The following is a 14528-nucleotide window of genomic DNA, read 5'->3' as shown; positions in this document are numbered from 1 at the left end:
CAGAAGCAAATTTCGACATGTACACAGAACTCGGCTGCATCTTGCAGCAATGCAATAAATCATCACCATCACCGCACTTATCAAATATACACACCAATAATCACAAGAAAGTAAAGCAAGGCTGACAAAGAATAGTGAGCGGATGGGGTCTCCAAAGAGGCTGCTGGGTAGCGATGCCGTCTCACTCCTCACCTAAACTGATTGACAGTTGCTCATTCAGTACAACCTGTGTGCTTGCTTTCGTTTGTGCTGTCATTTGAGAAAAGCGACATATCTTCCGGAAAGCACTACACAGTGCTCTACACCGAATTAAAACTCAATTGGGGGGATAACAATTGAACTCCTAATCTAACTATCTGATGTCATTTTACATTCTCCATAGTTTGCAATTATACTTACACCTGATCCTTTTTTCATACCTGGTGACATATCTCATGAACAATGACCATGGTGACATCCAGCAAATAAGAAATAGACGAAACACTGGGATCCAGCAGTATTCTTTGTTCCACAAAAATACTTAGTCCCCAGTTCTCCATAGCAGCGTACGGATGCTTAGGCACAGCTAAAAGATCTAGAAATAAAATAAAACAATTCCAAAGGCTTTAACAAACACAGTAGATTCTAAACGCATGTCTGACAAAAGTCCAGAAATTCTCATTAAAAAGAATACTTGCTCTTTCTCAGTAATTTTTTTTTCTAAATTAAACTACCTGCCATTTCTACGTGACAGCAGAAATATAGGCTATCACTGTAAATGCTGGCCGTATCCATCCATCACAGTCCATTTTCAGACCCAGTGGTGGAGGAGGTGGGAAGTATCAGCACCATTATTGATGCGCCTATCCTAATAAGTTGCAGAAAGTCAAGGAAACCAAATGCAGCAGGAATCTACAGAGTCAAAAGGCACTGTGCCTTCTGATGAAAATATATCAGCTCAACGCAGAGAATACTGTACTCTTGCTTTTACCTCAACATTGTTTAAAAGAAAACATCTCACAGTGGTTTAAAAATCTGACATGTCCTATTTCTAATTGCTTAAGTTTAATGTATTTTTGAGTTCTATTAAAAATAAAATGTTACATATAAATATAGCTCACATAAAGAAAGTTATACTGGACGATGTAGTATCAAAAGGACTATTGAGGGAACCCGCAGGCTTTGGTTCTGGTCCTGCCTCCATCATTAATTAAATATATGACACCAATAAATCACTTAATTTCTCAAGACCACAATTCTCTCACCTACAAAATGAGGTTATTAGACATCATAATCTCTAAAATCCCTTTCAGCTCCAAAAATCTATTATTAGATGATTTTAAGATTTATGCTTACTTTAAAAGCTGGTAAAGGTATTATGCTATCAACTTTTGGTTAAGGTGACACAGTAAGTTCACGCTTTGATGTACTCCTTCTGCTCCAAACACATAGCAATGATAAATAAAATATGAAAAGGAAAAACTAAACATCATCTCCAGGCTGTAAAATAAACCTTTTCATGGACCAGAAATGGTACATAAATGCAAAGTAGTGACTGCAAGTGAAGCCACAGGCCTGCTGAGGTCTGGCTCCAGGAGCAAGCAGTGGCATCTGGGAATTGGCTCCAGCAGGATCTACCGGAATTAAAAGGATCTAAGCCAAGTTGATGGCTTGTTGCCAGCAGCTGAGATAGGGCGTGAATGCTCAGGAGAAGGGCTGAAAATAGTTGGTGGTCAATGCTTCTTGGGAAAGCCAGCAAGCGGAGACTAAGGATTCAAACCCTGGCAAGCTGGCTCCACTTAACCATATAAACCCTGGAGTAACACCCCAGGATGCTAAGAAAAAAACGGTACAAGAATGTTGCTGCGGTACCATTTGTAAAAGTGAAAGGAGAAACCACATGCCTTTCACCAAGATACTGGACAGAGAAACCGTGAAACAGCTCTAAAAAAGGAATACCATACAACAGTTGAAATAGTCTCACCACAAAATTCTAACACTACATGTATCAGCATGGATAATCAGAAAAACATAATGCTGAGGGAACAAAGTGTAGAATGCCCTTTACATACACTACTTAAAAGCAAGCCGAATAGTACCACAGGTGGAAAATGGGTATTCACACATGCACACTCATGCTCAGACAAACAGTAGCGGTAAAATGCACACAGAATCACACACATTCAGGAATGATAAACACCAAATTCAGAATTGTGATCGCTTCAGGGAAAAAAGGAGAAGGAAGGAATGAGGGACAGTCTTTTACGTTTCCGGAATCAATTTTGATTGTATGCAAATGGCGTAGGCAGAGGGGGGGTTGTCTCACATCATCAATAAGCAATTCCAACAGAGTGACCCACTGTTCAGTTCAATTCTGATACTACCTATCCAAAGACAGAATCAGATTCCACAGGATAAAGGTTCAGTCCTGTAAGACTACACACCACTCCCCACTTCAGAAATCAGTCCCAAGCCTGGGTTGATATCTTTGGTTCTGATCTATAGGTTAAAGACTGGAGGTTCCACCACCCACCTCAAATCAGGATGCAACTGAGAGATTAGGTTGTTACCTGCACTTCTCACCAACTGGCTATAAATCAGAGATTCCCATAACGTTTGATTAATTTGCTAGACCAGCTCACAGAACTCAGAGACATTTAACTTCCAGATCACCAGTTTGTTATAAAGCTATCTAAGGAACAACCAGATGGAAGAGACATCTGAAAGGGTGCAAAGCATCCGTGCCTTCTCATAGACGTGCCACTCTCCCCAGATCTCCACCTGCTCACCCACCTGGAAGCTCTCTGCGCCCATACCTTTGGCGTTTTATGGAGACTTCATTAGAGAGGGATGGTTGATTAAATTATTGGCCACTGAGGCATGAACTCAGTCTCCAGCCCCTTTCCCCTCATTCTCAAGGCCAAGGAGTGAGACTAAAAGTTCCAACCTTCTAGTTACAAGGTTAGTTTTCCTGGCAACCAGCCTCCATCCTTAGGTGAGTTCCAAAAGTCACTTTATTAACGTAACAAAAGACAACTTTAGGTTTCTCTTCACTCGGAAAATTCTGAAGGTCTTGGGAGCTGTAAGCCAGAAAACATGTGTGAGAAATCTGAATGACGTGGCTATATTTATCATAAATCACAACATTACAGAGGGTCATATACAATGGATTTCAAATGTGGTTAGTTTTGTCTTGGCCACTCCATGTGCTGTGCAGTATGCCACAGCTCAGGTCCCCGTTCCCCAGTCGGGGATCAAACTCATGCCCCCTGCAATGGAACTACAGAGTCTTAGCCACTGAACCACGAGGGACTTCTTCCAACGTTTTGTTTCATTTTATTTTACTTTTTAGCCTTTGGCCACACCTCATGGCATGTGCGATCTTAGTTCCCTGACCAGGCATCGAACCTGTACCCCACTGCATTGGAAGGCAGAGTCTTAACCACTGGACCACGTAAGTACCCCCAATATGTTTTCAATTTTTCAAAGCTGATAATGGATCCATGGGTATTACTTATAATATTATTGATTCTTTTCTGTATTCTTTAAATATTTCCTAATAAGAAAAAAATTAAACGGTCAAGTCTTAAAGCTAATTTTCATTCATTCATGATGTTAACAAGCAGCTAAGCATTTGCTGTGCCCTTAAGTTTGTGTGCATGCTCAGTTGCTCATCATGTCCAGCTCTTTGTGACCCTGTGGACTGTAGTCCGCCAGGCTCCTCTGTCCATGGGATTTTCCAGGCATGTATTCTGGAGTGGGTTGCCATTTCCTACTTCAGGAAATCTTCCCAACCCAGGGATCAAAGCCGCTTCTACTTTTTATTCCTGCATTGGCAGGTGGAATCTTTACCGCTGAGCCACTGGGGCACCCCCCGTGTAAGTCTGAGATGTGTATTAAAATAAGTCAAGTGTGGCACCTGTATTCACTATAGGGAAACATGACAACTTAACACAAGAAATAAAGAATAAAAAGTGCTGTGAAAGAGAGAGAATATCAGATCTAGTTCTTGAAAGAGGTAGCATTTGAGCTGGATTTCTGAAAATAAGTAGGATTTTGACGGGCACATAGAGATACTACGTGCAGTCATTTACACAAGCACGTATCCTTGAGCGCCTCTTTTCTCAATACAAGCATTGTTCTGCCCTCAAGGCTCTTTGTCCCCTGCTCTCGTGGCACTCACACGTGGGTGTGTGTAGGAGGAAGAGATCAATTAACAAGTCATAAATGAATGAGAGAAACTGAGCAAATGACAAATGCTATCAAAAAAAATATAATAACAGAGGAAGACAGTAATTGGTAGAGTGATTGGGTGGAGCGTGGTCAAGGCAGGCATCTGTAAGGCCATCACATCTCACTTGAGACATGAGTAATGGTAGAAGCCACCTGTCGGAAGATATGTGGAAGTATAGTTTTCTAAGAAGAGGGGACAAAAATTGCACAGACCTAAGGAGGGAATGAGACACTGGGCAAACAGAGTGAGGCTGACTTGGCTGAGGCAGCAGAGAGGAAGAGCACGGGTGTGAGAACTGTGCAGAGCGCAAGGATGGAGCAAAGAGACACACTTCCGCTTGAGATTTTATTTTGAGGCCTCCCCTAAATTCGAACAAAGTAGGCAACAGAACACTATGTGTCACCTCTGTCTGCCACCAGCAGATGGCAGCAGCAGTAGCAGGTCTGGTGCCATTTACCTGTAGGAACACCTGGACTTATGAACAAGACTGTTGCAAAAGAGAGTCACTTCTGTTCCCTGGAGACTTCCAAGAGCCAGGGGTACTCAGGTCCCCAGGATTAAGTGAGCAAGTCAGGCCGCACACTGGGATATGGACTGGCTCAAAGGGCATAGCGAGGACTCCACACACAGGCCAGATGCAGAGTCTAAAAGTTTGGAACAAAGAAGAAGGTACATCCGACGGCAGTCATCACACAGCCACAGTCTGACCCGCAGCCTGAGCGTGTGCGTGGCAGCTGAAGGCCGGTGCCAAAGACCTCAGGCAACGGTAGCCTAAGCAGACCGGTGACTCATTAGTTTCCAGAGGTCTAAGAGCAGAGGCCTCAGACCTGAAAGACAAAGCTGGACTTCAACCAGACAAGGCTGAAGGTTGCTCTGATTCCTGAGCGAATGGAGTCAGATACAGACAAAGGGGTTGAGAGCAAGAGAAACACAGAAGGGTCAGCAATAGAAGGCAGCTTCTCAGACACTCACAGGCTTTATTACTGATAGAGGGAACCATGTCTATGGCTGGCAGAGCAGGAGATTATTCTTCTACAGACATAATAACCCAATGTCAAAGCACAGAGAAACCTGGATTTTACTGCACTACTGACAGACACTTTGCACCTTTCTGCTCTGTAGGGATTCCCTGGTGGCTCAGTGGTAAAAAAATATCCACCTGCTGATGTAGGAGACACTGGTTTGATCCCTGGGTCAAGAAGATTCCCAAGAGAAGGAAATGGCAACCTGATCCAGTATTCTTGCCTGGAAAATTAGAGGAACTTGGCAGGCTACAGTCCATGGAGTCGCAAAAGAGTCGGACACGACTAAGCAACTGAGTACACACATATTCTGCTCTGAATCTTTATCTCATAAATAGTTCTAAATTTTAAGAACATCTGCAGGAAGCATATATCCACATAAAGACTTGTACACAAATGTTCATAACAGTTTTACTTCCAGTACTCCCAAACTGGAAATCCAATCTCCATCAATATTTGAGTGACTAATGTGTGATGCATCCACAGAATAAAATACTATTAGGCAATAAAAAGAAAGAACTGTCAATACATGCAACAACATGGGTGAACCCCAAAATAGTTATGCTGAGTAAAAAGGAAGAAAAAATATATATGCTGTATGATTCATGTCATTTATATATAGAAAATGAAAACTAATCTATAACGTCAAAACGCAGATCAGCACTTGACTGGGGACAAAGATTAGAGGGGTTAAAATAGAAAGAAATGTTTAGAAGTGATGGATCGGTTTATTATGGTGATGATTTCATGGGTGTAATACATATCTTAACACTTCAAATTGTACACTTTACACATGTGCATGTCACATATACTGCATGTCACCATACCTCAATGAAGCTGTTAAAATATATATTTTAAGGGACTTCCCTGGTGGTCCAGTGGTTAAGAATTCACCTGCCAAAGGAGGGGACATGGGTCCTATCCCTGGTCTGGGAACTTAAGATCCTACATGCCTCAGAGCAGCTAAGCCCATGTGGTACAAGTACTAAAGCCTGTGCACTCTGGAGCTTGTACTCCGCAACAGGAGCAGTCTCCACAAGAAACTCGCACATGAGATGAAGACTAGCCCCCACGCTCTGCAACTAGAGAGAGCCTGAGCACAGCGACGAAAAGCCTGTGCCTCAAGAAAGACCTAGTGCAGACAAAAATAAAAACAGATTTTAAAAATAATAATAAATAATACATTTAAAAATATATCTTCAGTTACTGAAATACTCTATTGCTTAACCTTGAAGATAAGATGTATTCACAAATTGTTTTAATTTTGCAAAATAAATTTGTCATGAGGTTATATCCATGAAAATGTTCAACCACAACTTTTTCATATGCCTTGATGATAGAAGTAAGAAAACGCAAACGTTTCAGGGTCTAATTTACTTGGACATTCAAAGGAAATCCTGGATAAAATTGTGCATAGGCGTTGCTCCCAATTAATTACTACAGTCCTAAAAACTAGAGGCAGGTAGCAAATACTCATATAATAGTAGTGAATGTGATTACATACATTACCATAAAAATCTGGCTTTCTCTACTTGCTCCCTTCAGTGCACTAGAATTTGCTTTCTACTTTTAACACTGTTTAAACAGCTCTCACTAAGATTACAAAATATGGCGACCTCTGGGTTTTTTCTTAGATATTGCTGAGAATTATACTGTTAACTGAGCTTCCCTGGTGGCTCAGATGGTAAAGCGTCTGCCTGCAATGCAGGAGACCCGGGTTGGATCCCTGTGTTGGGAAGATCTCCTGGAGAAAGAAATGGCAACCCACTCCAGTATTCTGGCCTGGAGAATCCCACGGACGGAGGAGCCTGGTGGGCTACAGTCCATGGGGTCACAAAGAGTTAGACACGACTGAGTGAGCTTCACTTTCACATACTGTTAGTTAGGGTCTGTCGTAGTTTCTCCTCTACTTCTCACATTAGCATTTCCTGTTGTTGGTGTATTTTGTTGTTTGTTTTATTTTCTTGTCATCTTCTAACTTTTGAAAACCAGAGTTCTAGGATTTCCATCTATGTGTGTGTGTTTTAACTCATTCTACTAGTTTTCTTTGAGTGTTCTCCCCTATTGCAATGTCATCTGTAATGACCCACACACCCTGATAGATAGTTCTCTTTGAGTTCCAGGGGGAAATGTCTAAGCACCTTAGTAGTAGACTATTATTTGACAGACCCCCAACTCCCCCTTCTAGCATGGTCCCCTCCTAGCATGGTCCCCTCCTTTTAAATCTGGCTTAAACCTTAAGAAGCTTTTCCCTGATGGCTCAGTGGATAAAGAATCTACATGCAATACAGGAGACATCTCTTTTGTCTCCTGTATGCAGGTTTGATCCCTGGGTCCTCTGAAGGAAGAAATGGCAACCCACTCCAGCATTCTTGCCATGAAAAATCCCATAGACCGAAAAGCATGTCCGTGCTGTGCATGCTCAGTCACTCATTCGTGTCTGACTCTTTGAGACCCCATGGACTGCAGCCCACCAGGCTCCTCTTGTCTATGGAATTTTTCCAAGAAAGAATACTGGAGTGGGTTGCCATGCCTCCAGGTAATCTTCCCAACCCAGGGATTGAACCTTGTCTCCTGAGTCTCCTGCATTAGCAGGCAGATTCTTTACCACTAGTGCCACCAGGGAAGCCCAAGCGACTAAGCAAGCATGCATGCAAACCTTAAGAAAGTACTATAACTTCCTCTTTTGGATTCTCGGGAAAGTCAGTCACTATGAAAACTGCACCACCACAGGTGTCCCTGGAAGCCCAGCTGGTAAAGAATCCGCCTGCAATGCAGGAGACCCTGTTTGATTCCTGGGTTGGGAAGATGCCCTGGAGAAGAGTTAGGCTACCCACTCTGGTATTCTTTGGCTTCCAAGGCGGCTCAGATGGTAAAGAATCCTCCTGCAACGTGGGAGACTTGGGTTTGATCCCTGGGTTGGGTAGACCCCTGGAGGAGGGCATGGCAACCCACTCCAATATTCTTGCCTGGAGAATCCCCATGGACAGAGGTGCCTGGGGGGCTACAGTCCATGAGGTCACAAAGAGTCGGACACAACTAAGCAACTAAGCATAGCACAGCACCCTGACAACACAACACTAAGAAACTGAAACCATGTAGAAATGTTCTGAGACTCACAAAACAGAACCTAATATTGACAATACATACAAACCAAAATCCAGTCTCTAGCATTAGTGGCAATGTTCTGGTTTGAAACTTCATATACTAGAAATAGACTTTAATGTATTCTACATTATTGAATAACTACTAAAAAAAAGAAAAAAAAAAAAAAACAGTGGGCTATATCAGGCCTCTCCTCCCTACCACAGTCAGGTCAGATTCTGAGCTCAGACTGATCAACAGAGTTTGTCATCCAGAGTCTTTCCTTTCTGATGACAAGTCATGCTGAATATAGCTTATAACTAGTCTTGCCTGATGTTGCAAAGCAGATATGTAACCATAACCAGTTCCTATTGGAGAAAGAAGATCAAATTCTGCGCTTCTGGTCATCAGTTTCTTGGTTTCACTCTCTGCTATGTGAAGTGCTCTGCGGCTCCTTCAGCTTCTCTGCTGAGTACCACTCAGAGGCGCTCCCTCTAGATTACAGATGCATTCTGAACTCTGTCCTGGTTCTTCTACCCCAAATCTGTCCTGCTGTCAAATCCCCAGGCTTCTGAACTAACTCTCCCTTCTATTTCCTTCCCATCCTTAACTTTCACCCTCAGCAGTGTCTTCCACACTGTGTCCTCACCAGCATCTCCATCACAACCCCAGTTGCCTTCCCAGCTCTGCAGCCTAGGCCTTCTTGGCAGAGGTCAGTAGACTTAACAGTTAAAAAGTTGGCGCTTTAGAGTCCACACTAAGTATGATCTAGGTCTAACACTTACTTGCTATGAAACTTCAAATAAATTGTTCAATCTCTCTCAGCTTCTATCTCCTCATAGATAAAGTGAAGATATTAATGTACTCTCCTTGCAGATTGTTGTGAAGAGTAAATGAGATGGTCCATGTAAAGCACTTAGTCCTAAGCACAGAACAAGATAAATCAATGCCATCACTATTTGGGGTCTAACCAGTCCATCCTCACCTTAGGCAATCTGATGCATGGCAGGCCTAACTTTGTCTTTGAACAAAGATGTTGCATCCTGATTTCTGAATGGAAAATACTGTTTATGATGTAAAGCAATACAGAACCCACCTAAGAACAAGCTTTAAAAAAAAAGTCATAGGACACTCCCACTTTATTACTTCAGGACTTTTTGAAGATTTAAAGGTTTAACAGGTTTAAAAAGTGGTGTTTTTATTATGTCATGACTAGCAGTTGAAGATACTATTTACATAAGCATTGAAGTTTCTGTATTAAAAATAAAACTCCTTGCTCTGACAATTACCATATGTGACTAGTATAAATATAAATTGCATTTGAAAAAGAAGCATTAATAAGATAAAATTCATAGAAGTCATCTATTACTGGTATTTATAAAATGAAAAACAATTTCTTCCTTCAAATACATATTCTGAAGATTGTTTTTGACTCACCAACTGATTAAGTTCTGAATAATTATTTTCAAATTCATTTGACAAAGAGGACTTTAAGCTTTGCTATCCCTAGATACGTTTCCACCAGATTTAAGGCCTACACAGAAAAAGAATCTAAAAAAGAGTGGATATATGTATTTGTATAACTGATTCACTTTGCTATACACTCAAAACTAACACAACATTGTAAACCAACTATATGCCAATGAAAATTTTTTTTAAAAAGTGTGAATCAGTACTTCAAAGCTTTAAAACAAAGCATGCTTTATCCTGATGGACTTTGCGCATATTTCTATTAAAAAAGACTGGTTTCAGCTACATATTTTAGCCTGTAACAAAACTTTCATCAGTATCACTTGTACTCGCAAGCCTAGCATTTAAGTTCTCAAACTCCTAGCATTCTACTGAATTAGCATTAGGCCATAATATGCAGTCAGTGTTTTTGCTGATCTTCCTACCACACACTCAAAAGACTTTTTTTTTTTTTCATCTCTGCAATCACTTTTCCTCGACACTTACTGATTACTGTCAACTGCAAAGGAGGAACACTTGTCAAGTTTTGCTTAATTCTCTTTTTCCCTGAAAAAGAATTTTTATGCCAAAGGACTTATCCCATATGCACAAGAAATGTTTGTCATTTTCTTACCCATTTAATTTTTAAAATTAGCTCTACTTTCATTTCATATTTTGTATCTTCTTTCAAGCACTTTCAAAACTCATGGTCTTTAATGGACATGATTTGGCATAAACATCAAAAACACACTAAATGATTCCTAACACCATCATTTGGTAACAGGCCAAGTTGACTAATGCTTGTTACACAACAAAGATTTGGTGCTCTCTAAGAGAACATAGGTGGTAAGTAAGTTTCCCTTATATGATGGTTTCATATATAGTATTTCTTTGTTTATTCCTGAAACAGTTATTCATTACCTAACATGAGCCAGACTAATCTGGACATTGGATATATAAACCTTGAACAATAAAGACACAGTCCTATTAAAACCTATGGAGCTTAAAAACCAATAGGGAATACAAATACATTTAAAAGTATCAATATATATCATAGGCATGCATGAAGGAAACTGCAATATAATACATGTGCTAACATGACGACATGGTATAATACAGGCAACACAGAAGAGAGATTAAGAATACGGGCTCCGAAGCCAGGTAGGCTAGGGTCCAAACTCAATCCTGCTACCTAAGAGGCTTGTTATTAATCATTTCTGCTCCTCATTCTCCTTACCTGTAAAGTGATTACCATACTTGCAACTCTTTCACGGGGTTACTGTGAGGGCTACTGTTGGACCACAACTCTGAAGCATCTCTCACATTTCTGTATATCTTAAAAAGCATAGATAGCAACTGGCTTTTGTTCCAAACTACTTTTTAAAGATATCTGTGTAGCCAAACAGAGATAGTGCCCTCTCAAAAGCAAAGGACAGGAGTATATACCATGATCTATAAAATAACTAGATTTCTGAGGCTTACAGTTCCTCACTTAAGGAGAGTGCAATGCGATGGATCATATAGTAGGCGAGGAACTCTGGGCCTCTTTCATGTTACTCTTGGGAATTGGGGTTCAGGGAACTGGCACAAAATTGCTGATACTCTGGCTACTGTTACAGCTAGAGCAATAAAGTTTTATTGTCTATAATCTCAGGGTTTCCTGTCTTCTGTCTACTTTCATGAAACAACGGCAGACTGACTTGTCAAGCTTGCAACCAGGATAAGATAAAAACTTCAGACTCTTTACAGTTCTTGACAACAATGTGAGTTAAGACATGTGAGGTGCTTGGAACAGTACCTAGCAGGTGGTAAGTTATCAATATTGGGGCAGACAGGAAAATGCCCCTCCAAAGACGTCCATTCCTCCATTCCCAGAACCTGTGAATGTATTAGATTATTTGGCAAAGAGGAATTAAGGACACGAATGGAATTAAGGTTGCTAATCAGCTGGCCTTAAAATGGAGGAGTATCTTGGATTATCCAGGTGGACTCAATATAATCACAAGAAAAGTGAAAGCCAGAGGCAGAAGAGTCCGTGTCAGAGTGAGGAAATGAGAGAAAGACTCTGGAGCCTACTGTTGGTCTGGAAGATGGAATAGGTCACAAGCCAAGGAGTGCAGGGCTTCTAGAAATTGGAAATGGCAAGATAAAATTTAGAGATTCTCCCCTAAAGAACGGCCTTAAGTGAGAGGAGTGTCAACTTGCCAATGCAGAGAACCATAAGGTAATAAGCATGACGGATGGCTTCCCTGGTGGCTCATATGGTAAAGAACCCACCTGCAATGCAGGAGACGCAGGTTCAGTCACAGGGTGGGGAAGATCCTGGGGAGAAGGAAATGGCAACCTACCCCATATTCTTGCCTGGGAACCCCATAGACAGAGGAGCCTGATGGCCTACAGTTCATGGGGCCACAAAGAGTCAGACTCAACCTAGTGATCAAATTACCAAGGATGTGGTAAGTTGTCCCAGCATCAGTAAGACACTGAGGATAACAGAATATTATCATCATCATCACCTTTATCACTATTACTATATTGAGAAATATACTACATTATTGTATTATACTACTATATTACTATAACAATGTTACTATATTACTATCATTCAGTTCAGTTCAGTCAGTTCAGCTGCTCAGTCGTGTCCGACTCTTTGCAACCCCATGAATCGCAGCACGCCAGGCTTCCGTGTCCATCACCAACTCCCGGAGTTCACTCAGACTCACGTCCATCGAGTCAGTGATGCCATCCAGCCATCTCATCCTTTGTTGTCCCCTTCTCCTCCTGCCCACAATCCCTCCTAGCATCAGAGTCTTTTCCAATGAGTCAACTCTTCGCATGAAGTGGCCAAAGTACTGGAGTTTCAGCTTTAGCATCATTCCTTCCAAAGAAATCCCAGGGCTGATCTCCTTCAGAATGGACTGGTTGGATCTCCTTGACGTCCAAGGGACTCTCAATTATTATTATCATATAAAAGAGGTTCCAGATCTTAACATGAAAACTGGGAAAGGCTTCCTAGAGAAAGTCAACTATGAGATCTTTTCAGTTAGCTGGAGGGAAAGTATATTTCAGGCTAAAGGTATGTGCAAACAAGTGAGAGAGAACACAGGACTTTCAATAAACAAAACCTGGGACAATACAGCTGACGTATATTGTGACAGATCCTGTTTAAGACATGCTGAGTTTGAGATTCTCCGCAGCATCCAAACAGAAGTTCAGTAAGAGGCTGGATACAGAGGTCTGTGTGGGCTGGGGACAAGGTTAAGAAGTCACTAACGTGTATTGCAGACTATGACTCATGGTGGGCATAGAGAAGGACTAAGATGTCTGAGGAGCACTCTGACTTAAGAAACAGGCAGAGGAAGAGGGAGAATGGAGCAGGCCCACAAAGGATACTAACAGGCAGTGTCATAAGAGGTGAGGAGACGCTAGAAGGGTGACGTCTCATCATTCCAGCAGTGATCCGCCCAAAAAGGAGGCAAGAGTCAACAGCATCAAAGAATGCCTTAGGGATATTTGTAAAACACAGATATTCTACACTGAAGTGGTTATATATTAATTCATGTTTTCAAAGAATGCTAGCCATTTCATATCATTTTCACTAGATTTTCACACTGAATTACAAAAGCTTTTACATAGATCCAACACAAACTCTAATTGTATGTGTTAGCATCAGCACCCAAGGCAGGGAAAAAACAACACTCTGTTAGGGGCTCTCTCATGAGTGTTAGTTGCTGGACTGGGCCCATCCCACAGCATGGAACTCAGGAGTCTTTTCTGTTTCAGAAGTCTGAGGTAACTGGGAATCATTTTAGAGTTTTAGATAGCTCTTTGACACTCTTTAATTGACAGATTCACATTTCCAGCAGAAGAGAGAATAAAAATAGTACTATTTATAAATGAGCATTCTTAACTCTTGAAACTTGGAGTTGTCAGTAAAATATATTTCCAAATTCATATGCACTTCAGACAGTCTGAGGACAGAGTGGTTACTCCTAAAAGAAATTATTTATGTAAGTTTGGTAAAGTGGAAACAAAGATTCATTGAGCCTTAAGGCCAATTCCTCTTAGCATAAACTGTACCAGTAATAGGCATACTTTTCAATAGAATAATGCAAATATATAACTCAAAGGAACCAGTGTTGGATGCTTATAGCTTAAAACTGTCTAGCATCATTTTCAAGCAAAAAAAGCCAATACTTGGTGAAGCTTCCGAGGAAAAAAAAATCACTGAAGCCCAACAGTTGTTGATTTTTTTTTTTGTTTAAATCACTACTTTTTGTGATACAAAGTATTATCTGACATTAACTGGCATTTAAACAATGGATAAATTTTCAGACAGCTAGTAGTATAAACAGGAGATTCCAAAATTCACTGTGAATTTTAAAGGTTCCTAAGGGAAATCTCTGGTGATGTTTGGGGTAACAAAGGCAGAGAGAAAAAAGAAAATAGAGTTTAAAAATAGCACAATTATAGAAACAGAAAACCCAGTGATACTGTGCTACTTTACTAAATTTTAGCATTAATTCAAAGGTGATTTCCCTTTAAGGGGACTAAAGTAGAACTGTATCAGTTTAGAACTTAGTGTGTTACTGAAAGACTTTATCTTCATATAATCCAAACCTATAGATCTACCATTTGAAATAGCATCAAGTCACTCAATGCCACGAAGTAAAATAATGCCATGTCCCATTCAGCCTGAATTATGTATCAGATGGGCAGTATTGATCAAAATATGACCCATGTCTTTCATTACCAAAATA

The 14528-nt window shown here is 40.9% G+C and overlaps 1 protein-coding gene across 1 annotated transcript in view; it reads right to left on the bottom strand.

The window, feature by feature from the left end:
* Window positions 1-14528, bottom strand: part of TRHDE (thyrotropin releasing hormone degrading enzyme) — a 457777-nt gene that overhangs the window by 209944 nt on the left and 233305 nt on the right. Inside the window, exon 4 of the mRNA XM_052640844.1 lies at window positions 420-574. Coding sequence (XP_052496804.1) covers window positions 420-574 — 155 coding nt within the window. The remainder of the gene's footprint in view (window positions 1-419; window positions 575-14528) is intronic.

This window comes from Budorcas taxicolor, chromosome 5 (assembly GCF_023091745.1).
Source record: "Budorcas taxicolor isolate Tak-1 chromosome 5, Takin1.1, whole genome shotgun sequence".
NCBI classification, from domain to species: Eukaryota; Metazoa; Chordata; class Mammalia; order Artiodactyla; family Bovidae; genus Budorcas; species Budorcas taxicolor.
The sequence above is the reverse complement of the archived record's forward strand: the minus strand, read 5'-3'. Positions and strand labels throughout refer to the sequence as shown.